The sequence below is a fragment of the Erinaceus europaeus genome, chromosome 21 (genome assembly GCF_950295315.1).
Source record: "Erinaceus europaeus chromosome 21, mEriEur2.1, whole genome shotgun sequence".
NCBI lineage: Eukaryota > Metazoa > Chordata > Mammalia > Eulipotyphla > Erinaceidae > Erinaceus > Erinaceus europaeus.
The window spans coordinates 11,330,496-11,352,135 of record NC_080182.1 but is presented as its reverse complement, the minus strand read 5'-3'; the positions used below and the strand labels follow the sequence as shown (position 1 = coordinate 11,352,135).

General features: G+C 45.9%; 1 protein-coding gene across 1 annotated transcript; it reads left to right on the top strand.

The window, feature by feature from the left end:
- The first annotated feature begins 8,734 nt into the window (after window positions 1-8,734).
- HIGD1A (HIG1 hypoxia inducible domain family member 1A) lies at window positions 8,735-19,220 on the top strand. The gene is made up of 4 exons (XM_007517340.3): window positions 8,735-8,854; window positions 15,657-15,771; window positions 16,717-16,851; window positions 17,938-19,220. The coding sequence occupies exons 2-4, from the start codon at window positions 15,675-15,677 to the stop codon at window positions 17,985-17,987; spliced, it is 282 nt and encodes a 93-aa protein (XP_007517402.1). The 5' UTR covers window positions 8,735-8,854; window positions 15,657-15,674; the 3' UTR covers window positions 17,988-19,220.
- The last annotated feature ends 2,420 nt before the right edge of the window (window positions 19,221-21,640 follow it).

The following is a 21,640-nucleotide window of genomic DNA, read 5'->3' as shown; positions in this document are numbered from 1 at the left end:
TGTTTTTTTTTTGTATTGTTGTTATTGATGTCGTTCTTAGGACAGAGAGAAATGGAGAGAGGAGGGGAAGACAGAGGGGCAGAGAGAAAGATAGACACCTGCAGACCTGCTTCACCACCTGTGAAGCAACTCCCCTGCAGGTGGGGAGTCGGGGGCTTGAACCAGGATTCTTACATTCTTACGGCGGTCCTAGCGCTTTGTACCACTTGAGCTTAACCCGCTGCGCTACTGCCAACTCCCCAATAGCATTTTCTGTAACCTGAATACAGCCTTCTATATATGCTGAGTCTGCTACTATATTGAGAGGCTGATCATGAAAGTATTGTAAGGCACTTGTGGCAGCAGCTAATTCTGCTCTCTGTGTAGAGGTTTGTTTCTCAGTGATAAAATGTTACCATTCATGGTCTACTTTCCAAGTAAAAGCTCCTTTTCCTAACTTACCAGAGCCATCAATAAAGACTGTAGGGGCAGTTGGAATAGAGGAAGAAGGAGATACAAGTATTTTAGGGGGAAGAGGTAACAGTGTTAATAAGTGAAGTAGTGGGAGTCCTGCAGTAGCTCAGCGGGTTAAGCACAGGTGGGTCAAAGCGCAAGGACTGGGGTGGAAGGATCCGGGTTGGAGACCACGGCTCCCCACCTGCAGGGGCGTCGCTTCACAGACAGTGAAGCAGGTCTTCAGGTGTCTATCTTTCTCTCCCCCTCTCTGTCTTCCCCTCCTCTCTCCATTTCTCTCGGTCCTATCCAACAACATCAATAACAACAATAATAATAACTACAACAACAATAAACAACAAGGGCAACAAAAGGGAATAAATTTTTAAAAAGTGAAGTAGTCTATCTTTAGGAACTGTGAAGTCAATATGACCAAGAAAATCAGCTAAAGCAATTTGTAAAGACTCAGAGAACTCTAGTGCAGAAGAAAACTATTTTTATGAATACCTGGGTGAAAGACATCAGGATCAGTTCCTGTGAGCATGTGACAGCAATGCCTACCTTGAGCATTGCTATTAGACTGCCATTCAAACTGAGTGCTTATTTTCTTTCTGGGTGTATGAGGGAGGTACAGCCCCTCAGTAACTCCCAGGTATGGATTAAGCTGACCTAACACTCCTGTTGGACTATGGGGAGTGGATAGGATAAACAGGTGAAAGGGAACATTTGCTTGAACCCTTTTCAGCTGTCTTGATGCGATTCTATCTTCTACTAAATCTTTCTTGGCTGCCTCTGTAAGGAAGTGAGGAGACGACAGATCTGCATTTCCCTTTAAGCAATTAAACAGATGGGTTTATAGGTTGCAATTCCCATGGATGATCTAAGCCAATTAATAGTGCCTAATAATTTTTGTAATGTTACAGAAATGATCCCCAAAGCACAAGACTTGAGCCAGTTCTTGGTGAAAGAGAGGAGTTTGTTACACCGGTGTGTAGAGACTCCAGATCACTCCGGGAAGTTCTCCTCACACCTTTGCAAAGCCTCTTGAATTTAAAAACAGGTAGCTCCCACTTAAGGTGTGTCTCAATCTTACTAAACTGTGACGAAAGGCAGAAAGAATATTATTGATATGTAAACTTTGCAAATACTTTCTAAATTAAATAGGTGGAGCAGACCTGACCTGGGTAAGGGAGAGATAACACAATGGTTATGCCAATGAATTTCATGCCTGAGGCTCTGAGTAGTACTCTGGTTTCCCTTTTCACATTTTCCTGCATTTAACAATCAATTTAACTAAATTATTATAACACTACTGCTCATATCCACAGGTTGACACTATATATACATCTATATCTGGTTTGTTTCAAGACAGTCAAAGAATTATTCTTGGTAAATTAAGTTGGTATGTGTGCTTCTGATCTGATAGAAGATTTAATTTTGGCAAATCTTCATTGGGCAAAATTATTTAGTCTAAAAATTTTATTTTAAAATGATATAAAATTAAAGGGTTATTTTCAACATTTAAGCTATGAGATTTACTCTATCCTTTTAAGTTGCCAGCTCAGAGTTTTAAAGTGTAAAATCTAATACAGAGTTTGATATCCACCCTGACTTATTCATATCCACTCCAAGGGTATTGCATGAGAGATAAAAATGCATCTAAATAAAAGTGTAAGCAAGTAATTAAATTTGTGATAGCTTTATAATGAATACTTGACCAAAAAAGTCCTGTGTTTTCCTTTTGCTCCTTTTTCAATTGTATTTTTAATCACATGGCCATGGTCCCATCTCTGCCCCCTTGAGGATCATGAGGTCATAGGTGCCATCTTGGTTTCAACCTTCAACCATGTGCCTGGTCTCTGGCCATGTTTGTTTACAGTTACCATGACTACCAACCACTGATAGTTTTAACCACGGGGTTCCTGGGTGCCGTTTGTCTCAAATAGATTGTTCAAGACAGGTAAAATTAACTGGATTCTTTGCTATTCAAACAGAGATTCTTGAATCAGTTTCTACCTCATCATGCCTGTCAAGAGGGCAAGTGCGGCCCCAAGCATACATTCTCTTACGAAGAACCAACCTTCCCCATGGTGACATCTTTCTTAATATAAGAGGTCCCCCTCTAAGTAGTCCAATTTCAGCTTGTGTGCTTTGCAGCAATGTTCCTATGTTTTGTTCTGGCACGATCTTAACATGGTTGCCACCTGTTAACTTTAACATATTTAATATGGAACATTCCTTATATGTTTGCTGATCTTTTGATTCCCCTTTGGTAGATATTCTGTGACTATCTTCTCCCATTTTGGATGGGGTCATTCGCTTTCTTGCGGAGTTTAGTGAACTCTATTTTGGTTGTTAGTTTCTTGTTTACATGACATGTAAAGAACTCCCATTCCATAAGAGGTCTCTCTGTGTATGTGATTTCTTTTACAGTACAAAAGCTTTTGATTTGGCATAGTCCCGTTGCTTTATTTTCAGTCTTTGCAATTAGATTTGCATCATTGATGGTACCTTGGAAACTTATATAGAAGGGACTTCTACTAATATTTTCCTCTCAAGCATCTGATGGATTCTGGCCTAATATCCAAATCCTTAATCCATTTGGAATTTACTTTTATGTTTGGTGAGATACAGTGGTTCAGTTTCATTCTTCTATGTTTCCGATTTTTCCAACACCATTTGTTGAAGAGACTCTCCTTTCCCCATGTAATAGTCTAGACACCTTTGTCAAAGATTAGATGTCCATAGGTGTGGGGATTTATTTCTAGACCCATAATTGTATTCCAGTGGTCCGTGTGTATATATTGATGCTCCAGTGCCAAGTAGTTTTGATTACAGTGGCCTTATACAGTTTGAATAGTTAACATTTGTAGCTCTTGTTCTGTCCTCCCAAAACTTAGATGGGGCCTTGCTTGAGATCACTTTAGATTAATATATGGCTCTAGATACTATATTCATTTTGATGTTAATTTTTCTTTTTTTTTTTTACAAAGATTTTATTTATTTATTAATGAGAAAGATAGGAGGAGAGAGAAAGAACCAGACATCACTCTGGAATATGTGCTGCCGGGGATTGAACTCAGGACCTAGTGCTTGAGAGTTCAATGCTTTATCCACTGCACCACCTCCCAGACCACATGGTGTTTTTTTCTTTTTAATATTTGTTTATTTATTTATTCTCTTTTTGTTGCCCGTGTTGTTTCATTGTAGTAGTTATTATTGTTGTGGTCTTTGTTGTTGGATAGGACAGACAGAAATGGAAGGAGGAGGGGGAGACAGAGAGGGGAGAGAAAGACAGACACCTGAAGACCTGCTTCACTGCCTGTGAAGCAACTCCCCTGCAGGTGGGCAGCCAGGGCTCGAACCAGGATCCTTACATCAGTCCTTGCACTTTGCACCATATGTGCTTAACCCTCTGTGCTATGGCCCAACTCCCCAGTGTTAATTTTTCTAACCCATGAACATCAAATATCTTTCCACTTTGTGTCTCATTCTATTCCCTTAATAGTGGCTCATAATTTTCAGTACATAAGTCTTTCATTTCTTTTGTAAGGTCTGATTGGTGGTGCATGAGTCCTGAAAAAAGCAATAAGGCCACAAGTATTATCAAATAGTGCTTTATTCAAGCACTCCTGGGCAAGGTCCCTGGTCCTGAGAGAGTAGGGCCAGTAAAGTCGAGCCCAGGGTCAGGGAGGGGGATTTTTTTTTTTTTTTTTACCAGAGCACTGCTCAGCTCTGGCTTATAGTGGTGTGGGGGATTGAACCTGGGACTTGAGAGCCTCAGGCATGAAAGCCTCTTTGCATAACCATTATGTTATACATCTACCCAGGGAGGGGGACTCTTATAGGGTGAGGAGAACAGGAAGTTTATGAGGGTTAGTCTGGTGGGGCTGTAGTTTTTTGAAACTGACCCCCAGTGCACATTCCAGGAACTGGCTGTACCTGCATCCAGGTCCCACTTTCTTGTGGATAAGTGTTTTAGCCACGGGCGTCCTGTCTTCAACGGGCAGGGCTACCAACACCATATGCCAACTAGACTGAAGTCCAGCAGATTATGTAATGGTTATTCAGCTACTGCATACTGGCCTTCAAGACCTCAACAGGTGGAGAAAAAAGTTAAGACTTATTATATAGACAGTGGACTACAGAAACTGGATGGTGGCAAGAGACAGGCTTCCCTAGTTTGGCTGTTTTGGCCAGTGTCAGGCCACTTCACCTGGAGTCCTAGTCTTAGTCACAGATAATGGGCCCAGACCTACTTTGCTTCTGTCATCATTCATCACTTCCCTTGGGGATGTCTTTCTCTGACAGGATTAGGCCTCTCAGAATTTTGTCCTCACTGTAACACCAATTAAGTTTGCCCCACTCTCTTTAGGGAGTCTGGGTCACTCTACTCTTGTCACTTGAGGAAGATGGTCATGCAACCTACAGACATGGCCCCAGCTGTGACCACAGAGTGAGCCTAAACTGACAGGGAGTCAGAAGTCATAGAGGCTCCATGATAAATATTAACAGACATGGGCCCCAGGTCAGATTGATGTGATACAGTTGTGTGTGTGTGTGTGTATATATATATATATATATACACACACACACACACACATATATGTGTGTGTGTGTTTTATTTTAGTATGTGAGCAACTCTCTACATTAATCCAGTTCTCAAGTCCTACACTGTACTCTAATACCATCCGCCCAAATATTTTTCAATCCTGCCTTTATGGCAATAGCTCAGAGATCATTAGAGTCCCAGTATCCTAAAAGTGTTTATATCTAAATAGATATCATAGCTACTATTCATCCTCAGTTCCTTATTTTATTTTTATTTTTGCCTCCAGGGTTATCACTGGCGTTCCATACCTGCACTAAGAATCCACTGCTCCTGAAGGCCATTTTTTCCTTTTGTTGTCCTTGTTGTTTATCGTTGTGGTTATTATTGTTGTTGTTATTAATGTCATTGTTGTTGGCTAGGACAGAGAGAAATGAAGAGGATGGGAAGACGGAGGTGGAGAGAGAGACACCTGCAGACCTGCTTCACTACTCGTGAAGCGATCCCCCTGCAGGTGGGGAGTGGAAGCTCGAACTGGGATCCTTGAACCAGTCCTTGCTCTCCGTGCCATGTGCGCTTAACCCGCCGCTGTGCTAACACCTGCCCCCCCCATCTTGACTTTCTTATTCTCACTGATGCTAATCCTATTCTTTGGTACTCCATTTATTAAACATTTGTATGCTTTGCCACCTTCCAGACATCAAGTTCCAGATGCTGCTGCGACCCCATCCTGACTACCCTGGACAGATGACTGACTACATGGCGAAGTGTCCAGAAACCTCACCTGCCCCACTAGCAAATACTAGGGACAGTACAAGTGTGTCTAGGAGTATGGATTGACCAGGTGACTGCCCACATGTCAGCAGGAAGCAGTTACAGAAGTGTGAAACTCCATCCTTCAACACCCCAAAAAGAATTTTGGTCCATACTCCTAAATAGGGAAATGTGAGGCTAGGGAATAAACAGGCAGAACCTGGGGAACACGGGCAGTACTGTGACAAGCTAGAGTACTTGTTCCGCAGACACAGGGGCTTCCCGAGCTTCCCATGTTATTAGAGAAATAATTTTTTTAAGATTTTATTTATTTATGAAAAAGACAGGAAAAGAGAGAGAACCAGACATCACTCTGGCACATGTGCTGCCGGGGATCGAACTCAGGACCTCATGCTTGAGAGTCCAAAGCTTTATCATTGCACCACCTTCCGGACCACAGAGAAAGAAGTTTTTAACAGATGTGGGTGTGGCTTAGAAAAGAAACAGCCTCACAAACATAAAAATTTATAAACTGGCATTAATGGTATGCTTTCTCTCTGCTCATGAGAGCCTGTCAACATGTTAGTAAAGTTTATAACTCAGTGCCTAGAAAGTTAAGTTACAGCTGCTAGAGAGAAAGGCTGCACCCACACTCTACCAGGTGAGAGACCGAGCACAAGGAACCAGGCTGAGCTCTCTCCAAGATTCTTTTTTTTTTTTTTTTTTTTTACCAGAGCACTGCTCAGCTCTGGCTTATGGTGGTGTAGGAGATTGAACCTGGAATTTCAGAACCTCAGGCATGAGAATCTCTTTCCAGAATCAATATGCTATCTACCCCCGCAAAGAAAAAATAAATTCATTAGATATAGTTTGTTAGAGACTGGCAGGGCAAGGAGGCTCTGGTTTGCCATGAAGGAAAATTAAAGAGTTCCCCCAAGCTGCCACTGGTTACTTTAAGGACCCAGGCTTTTGTGCTATTAAATAAAGGGGGGGGATATCTCCGTGAGAGGTCATCCTGGAGGGCGACTATGTGTGCCTTTACCTTTCCTCCTGTTGTATGGGTACTTTGGGGAATGGAAAGCTGAGGCTCACTTCCCCCCATTCCCAAAGTTCATCACACCATTTTTTTAAAAAAGCCTTTATTTATTTTCCTTTTTGTTGCCCTTGTTTCCCATTGTTGTAGTTATTATTGTTATTGATGTCATCATTGTTGGATAGGACAGAGAGAAATGGAGAGAGGAGGGGAAGACAGAGAGGGGGAGAGAAAGATAAGACACTTGCAGACCTGTTTCACCTTCTGTGAAGTGACCCCCCTGCAGGTGGAAAGCTGGGGCTCGAACCAGGATCCTTATGCTGATCTTAAGCTTAAGCCGCAGAGCTACCAGCCGACTCACCACACCATTTTCCTTAACAAAGACTGAAAAGAAGAACATGATTATTCAGTTGAGCTTTTATTGAAAACAAAATATGTTAGAGAGAGAGAGAGCTGGAGAGATAAAAAGAGAGAGAAGGGGACCCGATCCACTTGATGGTCACATGGTGGGGGCGGGAGACAGGACGAGTGAGAGAGCAAGCAAGGGAGGAGGGAGACTTACATAGTTGCTGACTGGACCAGAGAGGAAGGCGCTGGTCTCAGGTTACAAACTCAAAACCCCATCTCCACCTTGTAGGCCACACTGTAGGCACTCCCTTCCCTGGGCACCTCCTCTCGCATTCCAGCTGCGCCTTTCCGTGAGAGCCAACCTTGCCTGCACGTACTTTCCTGCTCCGACCTTGTCTGCACGTACTTTGCTTTCCTGCTCCGACAGTGCAGCTTGGCTGGGCGAGCAGGGGATGTCTGCGTGATCCCTCCTCCTCCTCCCAGCAGAACTAGGGCACCAAAGCACGGGCACCCGCCACTCGTCCACAGGCGCCAGGCTTGTCCTCTCATCCCCCCATCCCCCAATAAAAGAAGCAACCCTGGTCGCGGATCTATAGTTGTTAAGCCGGCAAGTCGTTGTGGATTTTACTTTAAAAAAAAAAATTATTTGGGGCGGTAGCTCAGCGGGTTAAGCGCACGTGGCACAAAGCACAAGGATCAGCGTGAGGATCCCGGTTCGAGCCCCCGGCTCCCCACCTGCAGGGAAGTCGCTTCACAGGCGGTGAAGCAGGTCTGCAGGTGTCTCTCTCTCTCTCCTCCTGTCTTCCCCTCCTCTCTCCATTTCTCTCTGTCCTATCCAACAACGACAACATCAATAACAACAGTAATAACTACAACAATAAAACAACCAGGGCAACAAAAGGGAATAAATATTTTTTAATTTTTTTTAAATTATTTCCTCTATTTACTGGATAGAGACAGCCAGAAATTGAGAGGGAGGGAGAGACACCTGCAACACTGCTTCCAATGCTTTTGAAGTTACCCCCCTGCAGGTGGAGGCCAGGGCTCGAACCCCTGCCCATGTGCATTTTAACATGTGCGCTCAACCAGGTGAACCACCATCCGACGCCGTGGGTTTTACTTTGTTAAGAAACTAGGGCTCGGTCCCCAGCATTCACTGCCACAAGCTTGACAACCTAGCAGAGGTTGCAAACTTAGGCACTTTCTTCTTCCGAGAAGCCTCCCGGGACTAGGGCCCCCACGTGGGCAAGGGCAGCCGCGGAGACTCAAAGGACCTGGAGCTCAGCCATCCCAGCCGCTGGCGCATGAGGGCAAGAAGCAACAACTCGGACTGAAAGCTCTCAGTGCCCGGCCCGGCCCGGCCCGGCCCGGCCCGGCCCGCGTCGCGAACTAGCGCTGGCACAGCCCAGGTGCCGCCCAGACGCTGAGCGGCCCGAGGTGCCCTTGCATGACCCCCGAGACGTGCTCGCTCGCTCGCGCGCAAACCCGCCGCACGAACCCGGAGGACGTAGCGCCGCCGCCTCAGCCAATCCGAGACGCCTCCCAAGACACCCCACCCACCACGCACACGCACGCACCGCCCCCTACTGCTTGCTTCCACTCGGATCCACCCCCGCGAGGCTGCCGCTGCCTCCTGATTGGCTGAGACCCACTGGGGGCGTGGCCAGGAAAGCCGGTCAGGCTGCGAGCGCGGGCGGGGGTCCAAAGACAGCGCGTACAGGACGGGTCCGGTGCTTCTGGTGAGTGGCGCTGAGGGGCGCTTGGCCTGGAGTCGGGAAGAAGCTGGGGAGCGCTTGGTGCAGGGGTACAGCGAGTGTGTGTGGGGTGGGAGTCTTCCAGGCTGAGGGTGGGTGCCGTGCCTGCTGGGGAGGCTGGGCCGGCAGCGGGTGGAGTGGGGCGCTGCGGAGGGCCGGGGGGCTGAGTCCACCTCCCGCACCGCCCTGCCCCGCGCCCCGGGCCGGAAGCCTCTGGAGCGCGAGGCGGCGGAGTCCCGGCAAGGTCACCGGCAAGCGGAGGGCCGGGGAAGGGCGTGCACCCTCGCGGGGTTGCGGGGCTCGGGGTTCGGCCTTCCTTCCCCATCCCGTCCCCCAGCCTCGGGCTTCTTCGGAATTAGGCTTCCCCCCAAAAGAAAAGCTAAAGTGGGAGCGGGCCGTAGTACAGCGGGTGAAGCGCACAAGATACAAAGTTTACCTTTAAGGCCGGCACAAGGATCCCGGTTCGAGCCCCCGGCTCCCCACCTGCAGGGGAGTCGCTTCACAGGCGGTGAAGCAGGTCTGCAGGTGTCTGTCTTTCTCTCCCCCCTGTCTGTCTTCCCCTCCTCTCTCCATTTCTCTCTGTCCTATCCAACTGTCGTAGCGATGACAACAGTAACAGGGCAACAAAATGGGGGAAATGGTCTCCTGGAGCAGAGGATTCGTAGTGCAGGCACTGAGCCCGGCAGTAACCTTGGAGGCAAAGACCCCAGAAGAAGGCCTCCCGGTTAGAGATGGGCAAGTCCGGCCCCATATCCGCGGTGCTGGTTCTCCCGGCTGCGCGAAGCCCCGCGGCCATTGCCCCACCGAGCCGGAAGCGTCCGCGGAGCCCGGGCCCGGCCCCCGAAGCCTGCGCCGCCCGTGACGTCTGCCCGTCGGTTGCCATGGCCACGCCGAGGGGCGGGGCGTCCGCAGATGCGGGCCGGGACCTTGGATCCTCCTGCCTGCGACCAGCGCACCGGTCCCTGCAGGCAAAGCCCACCTGAAACCTCCCTGAGCTTAGGCAGCACTCCCGCCTGACCTAGCACTGCCCTGGCCTCTGATAGCGATGTAAGTCGTACACCCTGCGGCCAGAATGGCACACCCGAAAGCTGATTCAGGGTTACAGCAGCTGAGGCTGGGAGCTCATCCTTTTTTTTTTTTTTTGCCTCCAGGGTTGTTGCTGGGGCCTGGGGCCTGCCCTACGAATCCGAATCCGCTGTTCCTGAAGGCTTTTTTTTTTTCCCTCCCTTGTTGTTGTTATTGCTGCTGTTGTTGGATAGGACAGAGAAATATGGAAGACAGAGAGGGAGAGAGAAAGATAGACACCTGCAGACCTGCTTCACCGCCTGTGAAGCGACCCCCCTGCAGGTGGGGAGCCGGGGGCTCGAACCCGGATCCTAATACCGGTCCTTGCACTTTTCGCCATGTACGCTTAACCCCCTGAGCCACCGCCCAGCCCCATGGAGCTCATCTTTTATGCCTCTGCTAGGAAATACCTTGGGAACTATCTCAAAAGGTTACACACTGGTTTTGAATGTCTGGCTCCTGGTAGCTCTCTTTTAGCAGATGAGGTCGATTGCTGTGGAGTGCATAAGGAAAACACAAAAATTCAGGACCTATCTTCCTCAGGTATAGCATAGAGTATATTGTCCAGCCTCTCTTCAGAGGATGGAACATTCTCTACCATTGTTGATCCAAGTTGAGGACAAGGTCCTATGGGGGCCCACAAAGGGATCTGTTGTGTTGTTCCTGCTAAGAATGACCCATAACAATGGAGAGAGGGATTGATTCGAGGTCTAGGATTCATGTCTGTTTAGGAATCTCAGGACTCTCCGACTAGGGCCCCAGCTGATGGGGTGGCCTGATAGTGACTAAAGAATCATCGTTAAAGTATGCCAGTCTCTTGTCCGTATTCAGCTTTTGCAGGAAGGACTGGGTTCTAATCCTACCTTGCCAAAGGTGTGGTCCTGGTGCTGAACTGTATGAATTCCCTTTCTCCATCTAAAATAATTTGACAGTCAGCTGGATGTATAATTTGGGATTATTATTGACCCTGGTAGTTTAAAAGTTAACCACTGTCAATGTAGTTGATTTGCTGAACCTTATATATAATAAAAACTTCGTGAATCTGAGTTTATTCATTTAGCTGGTAGTGGAGCACAAAAAAAAGTTCTGGTTCTAATTCGAGGTTTTCCTCCATCAAATTGTTGCACAACTCTGAATTAATATTTACTTCCCTGTCTAATGATGGACTTGAACTCCCAGGGGGGGTGGGAGCTGGGGGGGGGTACATTTATACTTTTTTAATATTTATTTATCTATTCCCTTTTGTTGCCCTTGATATTTTTTATTGTAGTTATTGATGTCATTGTTGTTGGATAGGACAGAGAGAAATGGAGAGTGGAGGGGAGAGAAAGACAGACACCTGCAGACCTGCTTCACCACCTGTGACGTGACTCCCCTGCAGGTCTGGAGCCGGGGGCTCGAACCGGGATCCTTATGCCTGTCCTTGTGCTTTGCGCCACGTGCGCTTAACCCGCTGCGCTACCGCCCAACTCCCCCATTTATACTTTCAAACTAAGCTAAACCTCACCTGTGTATGGAGTGGAGTTTCCTTGGAGAGCCTTTACTGGTTAACACCTCTTGAGTAGCAGGATGTTGAGTGAATGTGGTGTTAGCAGATAGAGTGCGGTGCACAGAAAAGTCCCAGAAGTAGTGGCCAAGGGCTAGCTCGCCTGTGTGCTTTGCCACGCATAGGCTGAGCTCGGCACTAGATGGATGGAGTGTCCCAGTCCTGGGGAAGCCCATCTATCTGTTGGTGAATAGAGACAGAGAGCAATTGAGAGGGAAGGGGAGCCAGAGAGAGGGAGAGAGACACCTGCAGCCCTACTTCACCACTCGTGAAGCTTCCCCTCTGCAGGTGGGGACCCGAGGCTTGAAGTCAGGTCCTTGGGCATTCAGTGTGTGCGCTCAACCAGGTACGCTCAACCAGGTACGCCACTGCCTGGCCTCAGCCCATGTACTTTGATGCCTGTCTCTATCTGGAAAAGACGCCCAGAAGCTGTGACATCGCACAGGTGAGGTGCTGGTGTCACCTCAAAACAAACACAATAACAATACACAATAACAACCAGCAGTGATGCTGAAGGGTTAATATGTGACTAGAGCACAGACCTTGCAAGGCTAAGGCTCCCTGTTCAGTCTCTTTGCCATGTGTATTGGAGTGGCACTAGTGGCCTCTCTCTCTTCCTCTCTCTCACACACTCTGATATATAGATATATAGATAGATAGATAGATAGAGATAGATAGATAGGTAAAGTAGAATGGGTCTTTACCAAAATAAGCAATCCAGAATTAAGGGTAAGATTTTATAGTGATACTGGGCTGGACAAATGACTTTTGAGTTTATTAGAGATTGAGTATATTCTATGACTCCTCCATTTTATCTGTGGGTAAAGTTCACAAGTAGTTAAAATCCACTTGGTGAAGATAGAAATGTAAACATAACTACTGTGACTAAGGCAAAAATATTGCTATTGCCTCATTGTGGTGAAGCAGCTTCCTGTGTGAAGATGACTAAAAGGGAAAATGGAACTTTGATCCCTGTAATAAGGAAAATGGTCTCTTTTTTTTTCACGTATTTTAAACTTTATTCGGGACAATTGAAAGCATTCACATGTTAGAACATGAGACACACACACACTCACACTCACACACACGGAGAGAGGGAGGAGAGAGAAACCGAGTTACTTCTTACAGGATGGTCCAGACAGAGAGCGAGTCACAGATCTACCTTTTAAAATCCAAGCCCCACCTCCATCTTTCCAAGCCACACCTATCGCCACTCCCATTATACCCTCCAGGACTTCCTGTTCCTCAATATTTTTCCCTCTAGGAGTATGGACCCAAAACTCTTTCTAGGATGTTGAAGGATGGAATTTTTGCAGTTCTGTAACTGCTTCTTGCTGAGATGTGGGCAGTTGCCTGGTCGAACCATACTCCTAATCAGACCTGGTGTGCCCCAAATATTTTCTAGTCGGGTAGGGCTCTGGAGAGATAAGGTTCTGGACATTTCACCATGTGCTCATCTGTGCAAGGACGTCCAGGTGGGGTCGTGGCAGCATCTGGGACTTGAAAGGCAGCAAGGTATATAAATGCTTACTAAATAGAAGGCAAAGTATAAGATTAGAGCCAATGGGGAGTCGGGCTGTAGCGCAGCAGGTTAAGCGCAGGTGGCGCAAAGCACAAGGACCGGCATAAGGATCCCGGTTCAAACCCCGGCTCCCCACCTGCAGGGGAGTCGCTTCACAGGCGGTGAAGCAGGTCTGCAGGTGTCTATCTTTCTCTCCTCCTCTCTGTCTTCCCCTCCTCTCTCCATTTCTCTCTGTCCTATACAACAACGACAACAATAATAACTACAACAATAAAAAAGGGCAACAAAAGGGAATAAATAAATAAAATAAATATTTAAAAAAAAAAGATTAGAGCCAATGAGAGTTAAGAAATTTAGGATGAGAGGCAGCTAAGATTTCTTTTTTTTTTAAAGAATTTATTTATTAATGAGAAAGAGAGAGAAAAAGAACCAGACATCACTCTGGTACATGTGCTGCCAGGGATTGAACTGGTTGAGAGTCCAATGGTTTATCCACTGTGCTACCTCCTGGACCACGGTAGCTAAGATTTCTATTTAGGTATGAACATTCTTAGACTAAGACTCTTAACAGCTATTACCATAAAGCAGGCTTGAGAATTGTCTGGGAGGATGGCATTAGAGTGTGGGACTTGAGAACTGGATTCAGGCAGAGAATGGCTCCCATATTAAAATAAACGATATATTTATGCATATATAATTATCTGTGCCACATTAGTCTGAGTTGGGGCCTATGTCTGTTAATATTTAACAGGGAGCCTGTATGCCCTCACGTCCCTGTCAGTTTAAGCTCACTGTGGGCACAGCTGGGGTCATGTCCACAGGTTGCATGACCGTCTTCCTCAAGTGACAGAGTAGAAGTGTCCCAGCTTCCCTCCAGAGAGTGGGGCAGCTTTCACCAATGTTACTTTTTAGTGAGGACAAAATTCTGAGAGGCCCACAATAGGGCAGAGAGAAAGAGACATCTCCAATGGGAGAGACCAGTGAGGACAGACAGACAGCATACAGGTCTAGGCCCATATCTATGACTAGGTGGTGAAGTGGCCTGTCACTGGCCAAAATAGCCTAGACTAAGCCTGTCTCTTGTCACTATCCAGTTTCTGTAGTCCACCCTCTGTCTGATGAGCTTAAACTTCTTCCCACTTGTTATAACAGCAGTTGAATAACCACCATGTTTTGCTGGACTTTAGGTCTAAGCTAGTTATGGAGTCCAGCCCTGAATTAAGAAACACTTGAGTTTTTGAGGTGTCTATATATAGCAAACCTATCTATAGTCAACATCATGCTCATTGGTGAAAAACTGGAAGCTTCTCCTTTAGATCAGGTGCTGGACAGGGCTACCCACTATAGCCATGAGTCTTCAGCACAGCGTGGGGAAGCTGCCCCATAGCAATTAGGCAGGGGCTCTCGATTCTGTTCCACTGGTCAGTGTGTCTGTTCATGTTCCAGTACCAAGCAGTTTGGATTACAGTGGCCCAATAATACTATTTGAAATCTGGGAGTGTGATGCCTCCGGTTCTGTTCTTTTTTCTCAAGATTGTTTTTCACTCTTTTTAGTGGCTTTTTATTTATTTATTTAATTTTTGTGGGGACTGGGGTCTTGGACCTGTGTCCTCGTGCATTGCAACATGTGCGCTCACCACCACTGGGCCCCCAATATTTTATTTTTTTCATGGCAGAGAGAGAGAGAGGGATATGTAGAGGGAAAACCAGAGCAACCCTGCAGTGCGTGCCATGCCAGGAGCAGTCCTTCTAGACCTCATGCTTGAAGAGTCCGGTGGGCCATCCACTGTACCATCTCGTGGGCAGCTTGGACTCATCACATTATACATACCTTATTGCTACGAAGAAAATATATCCGTGGCTCCAAGTGCCACCGCTCTGAGGGTTACAACTCAAGAGGGGTAGCTCTGCGTGTGAAAACTCAAGGTGCAGCCGATCTGAAGAAGGAGTCTGAGATCAAAGCCGCACGGAGGGCTGAGAGAGACTCTATTACAGTGGAGGGGGAGTCTAGGCGACTCCTGCCAAGCATGCCAGGTGACTCCCCTGATCCACAAAGCCGCCTATATACCCTTCAAGATGGGTGTGGCATGCCTACTTCTATTTATTTTATTTTAAACCAGTGCACTGCTCCGTCGCCTGTGAAGTGACTTCCCTGCAGGTGGGGAGGCAGGGGCTGTTAATATAACTATATTTTTGTGGAAATGAGGATCTTCTTAAGTACATTCAGGTTGTAAGGCCTTGACCTGAAGAGCTCCATCAGTACCAGTCAGTCCCAGGAAAGTTCTTGCCCCACTAGAGTGCCAGTGCTCTTAGGAAGGAAATACGCTGAGAAAGAGGGAGCAGCAGGTGTGGGCTTCTCTGAAAAGAAAGTATGGAGGGTCAAAAGGGCGAGTTCTAAAATTGACTGCCTGTATTAGCTTGTGTACCCTGCTTGCTTGGGAAAGCTGTGATTTTTGCCCATATGACCAGCTGTGTACCAAAGGCCTACACTGCTCTCTGAACAGCACCTCGCTGGGAGACAGTCCCCGGCTAGGAAATACCGACTCTCAGAATTAGACTTTGGCCAAGTTGTCTTCCTTGCCTGGACCCCATGACAAAGTCATTTAATTGTCAGATGCCTTTAATTGCAGACTTTCATAGACTTTCTCTTTCAGGATGTTTCTTTGGTCACTATGTCAAGCAACACAGATGTGTCTCTCTCTTCATATGATGAAAATCAGAGGTCTAAATTTGTACGGAAAGCTAAAGAGGCGCCATTTGTCCCCATTGGTAAGTTGAATTATAGATAGAGACTTGCAGATTCACTGCTCTCTTTTTTGAATTAAGTTTTTTTTTTTTGTTGTTCCTTTTATTTATTTGATAAAGACAGCCAGAAATTGAGAGGGAAGGAGATGATAGAGAGGGCGAAAGACAGAGAGACACCTGCAGCCCTGCTTCACTACTCCTGAAGGTGGTCGTGTGTGTGTGTGTGTGTGTGTGTGTGTGTGTGTGTGTGTGTGTGTGTGTCCTCAAATGAGGGCTGGGGATTCGAACCTGGGTCTTTGCACACTGTAACAGGTGTACCACCACCCAGCCCCTTCATTTTTTTTTTTTTCAAATGCCATTTAAGAATGTTGAGAGGGCAACAAAAAGGAAATAAATAAATATTAAAAATAATAATAATAAAACAAAAAAAGAATGTTGAGGTTGGCATAATTCTAGCTAAAAAATTCTTTTTTTTTTTTAATTTTTATTTATGTGTTGCCCTTGTATTATTATAGTTATTGATGTCGTCATTGTTGGATAGGACAGAGAGAAATGGAGAGAGATGGGGAAGAGAAAGACAGACATCTGCAGACCTGCTTCACTCCCCTGCGGGTGGGGAGCCAGGGGCTCGAACTGGGTTCATTCCACAGGTCCTTATGCTTCACACCACATGCGCTTAACCCGCTGCGCTACTGCCCAACTCCTGCTGGGATTTTTTTTTAAAGGATTTTATTCACAAGCCCACATTTTAAAGATAATCCTGGCTATCTTGCTGTTTATTATAAGTTATAGATTTTTTTTTTTTTTTTAGCTTGTGGGGGAAGAAGGATTAAAAACTCAAATTGTGTGTAACCTAATTAAGTCTAAATAAAGCATTTTTCTAAAAATAGGGAAAGTGTATGAATGGCACAGTGACGTTGGTTCTTAAGCCCTGCGCATCTGACATACTTGAGGCTGCTTGTCTTACAGGAATGGCAGGTTTCGCAGCAATTGTCGCATATGGATTATACAAATTGAAGAACAGAGGAAATACTAAGATGTCCCTTCACCTGATCCACATGCGTGTAGCAGCCCAAGGCTTTGTTGTGGGAGCAATGACCATTGGTAGGCTCTGTGAGATTTTTCAAATTTGTTCTTCCCAATTAATTTCTTTTGCAAACAAAACTAGTTGTATATTCTTGGTTAATTTTGTAATAGTTAAAAAGCGTATCCATTATATTCTCTTGTAAAAACTGCATGAAAAGAATTCAAGCAGTGATAGTCTGCTGTTATGATAGTTTCATTAACTGAAAAACTAAAAGGTCTTTAAAAGAAAATATAGTCATTAACACTGAGTTTATCAAATTTTTGTTGAAGTGTTTAGACATGCAGTCAGGGCTAGTAGTATGGTTCATTCTCAGAGAGACATTAGGTTGCTGTTTCGTTAGGTTTATGAGTATGGAAAGTTGTTGTTGTTTTAATATAGTTATTACATGCTTTGGCTGACCTTAACTGATAGCAGCAGTAGCCCCCTTTAAAGCGGCGAAATAAATACTGTTCTGTTTTTTAAAATGTTAATGTCAGCACCAGGAGACCAAGCCATGAGGTCAAACATACATAGCTGGTTGCCTCCCCAGCTCAGTTTTTATTCTGTACTTTTAGACATAGCCCGCGGTGGGGAGGGAGACCCACCAAAGCACCAGTTGACCATTCCTAGTGCTTCTGGGTGGTACTTGGGATTGAACCCAGGGTCTCACACAGGCACTTTATATATGGAGCCCTTGCCCAGCTCCTGTTTGTTATTTAAAACAGTTGTTAGTAAACTGAGCTAGTCATACTTGGAACACTCTCAGAGGGAATTTTAGAAATACTAATTGTTCTGAGGAGGTACTAATGGACCTGGAAAGATAGCTTACTGCGGTAGGGTACATATGGCCCCGGTTCAGATCCTGGTGCTGAGTGTGAGGTGCTACCTCACAATGGAGAAAGCTACTGTGCTGTGGGCCTTCATGTCCCTCTGAATGCAGAGTGGCCGGGGTAGGTCTCAGCTTCACAGAAACAATGAAACAGCAGTGTGAGCGCCCTGGGTCTTTGCCCTTGTAAATACTGCATGCTAGCAGTGATGTTTTTAGCTATTTTATGCAGCTCTCTTTTTTAAATATTAAAAGAAATATGTTAATGTTTGACTTACCTTTTTTTCCTTTTCTTTAGGTATGGGATATTCCATGTATAAGGAGTTCTGGGCAAACTCTAAGCCTTAGAAGAGATGCTGTTTTGGTCTTGGTACTTGTTTAAGTTAGATAGCTCATATTGAGGCTATATGTCTATATTGACAATAAATTATTTGAGTGAGTCTAATGGTACTTTGCATACTGGGTTCCTTTCTGCAGGGTTGATTTGCCTGATAACTAAAATACTAATGACTGCTTGACTAAGTTGGTCATTAGGAAATAATCAAGTTGTGTCATTAAATGTTCTTCATGGTGGTAAAATGTCTACCTTATGAGATTCTTCTGATGAGATTTTTAAAGATGGTAATAGTCCAGTTCTGAAGTGCAGTTGCTGCAAAATATTGCATACTTTTGATGTTGTATAGGAGTCCCATTTATTCTAATTAATTTAACTTCTTCTGCCTACCTTGTAGAATCATTGATACTTCAGCTTTAAGGTTGGTTGTCTCCTTAGGAGGACTGCATGGACTATAACATAAGCCTCTCAGTCACTGGAAATTTGTGCTAAGTGTTTAGCTGAACCTAAAAGACTGATAACAGAATGACTGAAACATAGTCTTTATGTGTAAACCTGAAAATAACTAGGATTCCTGTTAGCTCTTTTGTAATTGCAAAATTATATTTTTGCTGCTGTTCTATCAGAATAATTTTTAAATGTTATCTTGAAATAGAGATAAGTATTTTAAGCTCTAATTCAAAGTTAGGTGAGTTTTTTTTTTTTTCTTCCCTCCAGCCCTATTGCTGGGGCTCAGTGCCTGCACCATGAATCCACTGCTCCTGGAGGCCATTTTTCCCCCCTTTTGTTGCCCTTGTTGTTGTAGCCTCGTTGTCGTGGTTATTATTGTTATTGTTGATGTCATTTTGTTGTTGGATAGGATGGAGAGAGGGGGGAGAGAAAGACAGACACCTGCAGACCTGCTTCACTACCTCTCCCCTGCAGGTGGGGAGCCAGGGGCTCGAACTGGGATCCTTACACCGGTCCTTGCGCTTCATACCACATGCACTTAACCCGCTGCACTACCTCCCAACCCCCATTAGGTGAATATTTTTTAAAATGTATGTAATATGTTTATTTTGTCTCATAACTGTAAGATATTAAACTAAGCAAATCAGCTGTAATGAAAAGAGTGATTTGGTTTGGTTACACATTATACACATCTAAATCTGCTAAATGTTTTATTACAGACATGAAGTTATCTACCCCGAGCTTACATTCCATGGTGGTGCATGGCAAATGTTGTTGTATTAAAGCTAATGAACACATCAGTTGTCTTGCCTCTTCTTTCCACCCCCCAAATTAGTTGGAGACCAAGATTTGGCTCCCCCGTGGAGCTCACACCTTTTGAGATGGATGCTGGAGTACAGCAGGTGTCATGTATTAATAAAGTCAGGCCAGGGGGTAGTGCCCCCATTTAAACTCGCACACACTATGAGGCGTGAGGACCCAGGTTCAAGCCCCTGCTCCCCACCTATAGCAGGTAGCAGGGACACTTCATGAGCAGTAAAGCAGGTCTGCAGGTGAATCTTTCTCCTGTCTTTTCCTCCTACTTTCTCAGTTTCTCTCTATCCTATCAAAATGCAAAATATATAGCTGCCAGGTGCAGTGGATTCGTAAATAATAATTGTTAGACAAGGGCTAACTTCTCCCCTGCTATTCATCTTACCATGCTCAAGGGCTCAAGGTCCAAACCTAGAAGTGCATGGGCCCCTGCAGCACCAGGAGGAGTCCCACAGATCCTGTAACAGTACTGCTGTTTCTCCTTTGTGTTGCATTTTTTGTTTTGCTAAATGTAGGTCCTGGTTTCAGCTCATCACAACCAAACCAACTAAGGGTTTTGTTTTGGATTTGCTTGTTGATTTTTCTTTTCAATTTTTATTTATAAAACGGAAACACTGACAAAAACCATAGGATAAGAGGGGTACAACTCCACACAATTCCCACCACCAGAACTCCATATCCCATCCCCTCCCCTGATAGCTTTCCTATTTATCCCTCTGGGAGTATGGACCCAGGGTCATGGATGCAGAAGGTAGAAGGTCTGGCTTCTGTGATTGCTTCCCCACTGAACATGGGCGTTGACAGGTGGATCCATACTCCCAGCCTGCCTCTCTTTCCCTAGTGGGGCAGGGCTCTGGGGAAGTGGAGCTCCAGGACACATTGGTGGGGTTGTCTGCCCAGGGAAGTCCGGTTAGCATCATGGTAGCATCTGGAACCTGGTGGCTTGGTGTAGAGCTCGGAGGCCGCCATGGTGAGTGGTGGCGACCCCGGCCCGCACAACGGATGGGGTCTTGGGAGCCACGGGCCAGGCCGGGCACACCCGGGGGTCGAGCAGTTATGCGCCTCGGACTCTGGCTTTTCCCGGGGACCTCGCTGTGCTCCGGGCTCCCCTGCGGTAGATGCAGTGCTTTGCACCCCGCTCCTGAAGGGGGGGGTCTCCTCTCCGCACGGCTTAGCCGCTGCAACTGTTTATAAAGCTCTCCCCAGGCAGGTGGACCTGGGAGTTGAACCAAGGTGGTTGCACTCATTAACATGAAATACTATTAGGAACTATGTTTTTCATCTTTGAACAAATATTATGGGAGATACGTGTAGGTAGTCCTAGTATGTTTTATAAGGATAAATCTAAATACTGCCTTGCCAAGTATATGACCCAGGTTCAAGCCTGGCTCCCATGGCATTGGAAAGAAGTTGTCTTTCCTCCTCTTTCTCTGAAAAAGTGAGCCCAGATCTGTGGAGCCCTGACTACAACAAAAAAGTAACTCAGGTGGATCGGTAACTGTTTCCTACTGAATCAGGCCTGCTGAGTTCATGGTTCTGCAACCTGCTAGCCAAGTAGAAATGGTCCCCTCTGCTGTGAAACAGTGTTGTTAAAATTTGTAGGCTCTTGCCGGGCTGGCTTGCTTCATGGGCGGGTAACAGAGACGCGGAGACAACGGCTGGGCAGGGAAGCTGTATTTCTTTATTCAGGAACAACAATTCATAAACTAAGACAAACTAATCACCAAGCGGAACTCCGCTGTCTCTTTGCAGCGCAAGCACTCTTTCTTTTACTCTCGAACTCAGGAACTCTCTTACTCTGGCACTCTGAAACTCTCGAACTCAGGAACCCTCTCCCGGGGTTCCTTGGGGCGGGGCCAAGCAGGCCCGCGAAATTAACAGGACTCATCCAATTCTCTTGGCAGGGGAGGGCTAGAACAAACCAATGTAAAGCATACGACAAAACAGGAACCTGGATCAGCCATTCTAGAGCTGTTGGGGAAATTAAATGTGATGGTGAACGTGAAGGGCTAAGCGGAGCATCTAACACACTCAGAAACTGAAGTGGCTGCTGTTAGGACTGTTTTGCGTCAGTCTTACCCTCTCAAAACGCAGAGACTAGCAGAAAAGGCATTAAGCATTAAATAAGTGATCACAAATTGAATTGGGTTCTGTGTTGTTTTTTGAAAGTAAGACTTAAATATCACATGGAAGAAATTCATAAGTGCTCCTAACAACGCATGCTGAATATTAGGTACTGGAAGCAGAAGCAGGCAGATGTGGCTGGGAGACCCTACCTAGGGTTAGAGCAGGTGGCCCTGAGGCAGTGGCACCCATAGGAAGTCACTTGTGGACGGTGGACTTTCTTCCTTGTGGCATTGTTGAAGCGTTGTTTCCATGTCTCACCCACTGGTCTGAGGAGACG

Excerpts from the sequence above, each read along its gene's own strand:
- HIGD1A (XM_007517340.3), top strand. The coding sequence starts at position 15,675 with ATGTCAAGCAACACAGATGTGTCTCTCTCTTCATATGATGAAAATCAG. Across the intron at positions 15,772-16,716 it reads GGCGCCATTTGTCCCCATTG|GAATGGCAGGTTTCGCAGCA; the intron begins GTAAGTTGAATT and ends CTTGTCTTACAG. Across the intron at positions 16,852-17,937 it reads TGTGGGAGCAATGACCATTG|GTATGGGATATTCCATGTAT; the intron begins GTAGGCTCTGTG and ends CCTTTTCTTTAG.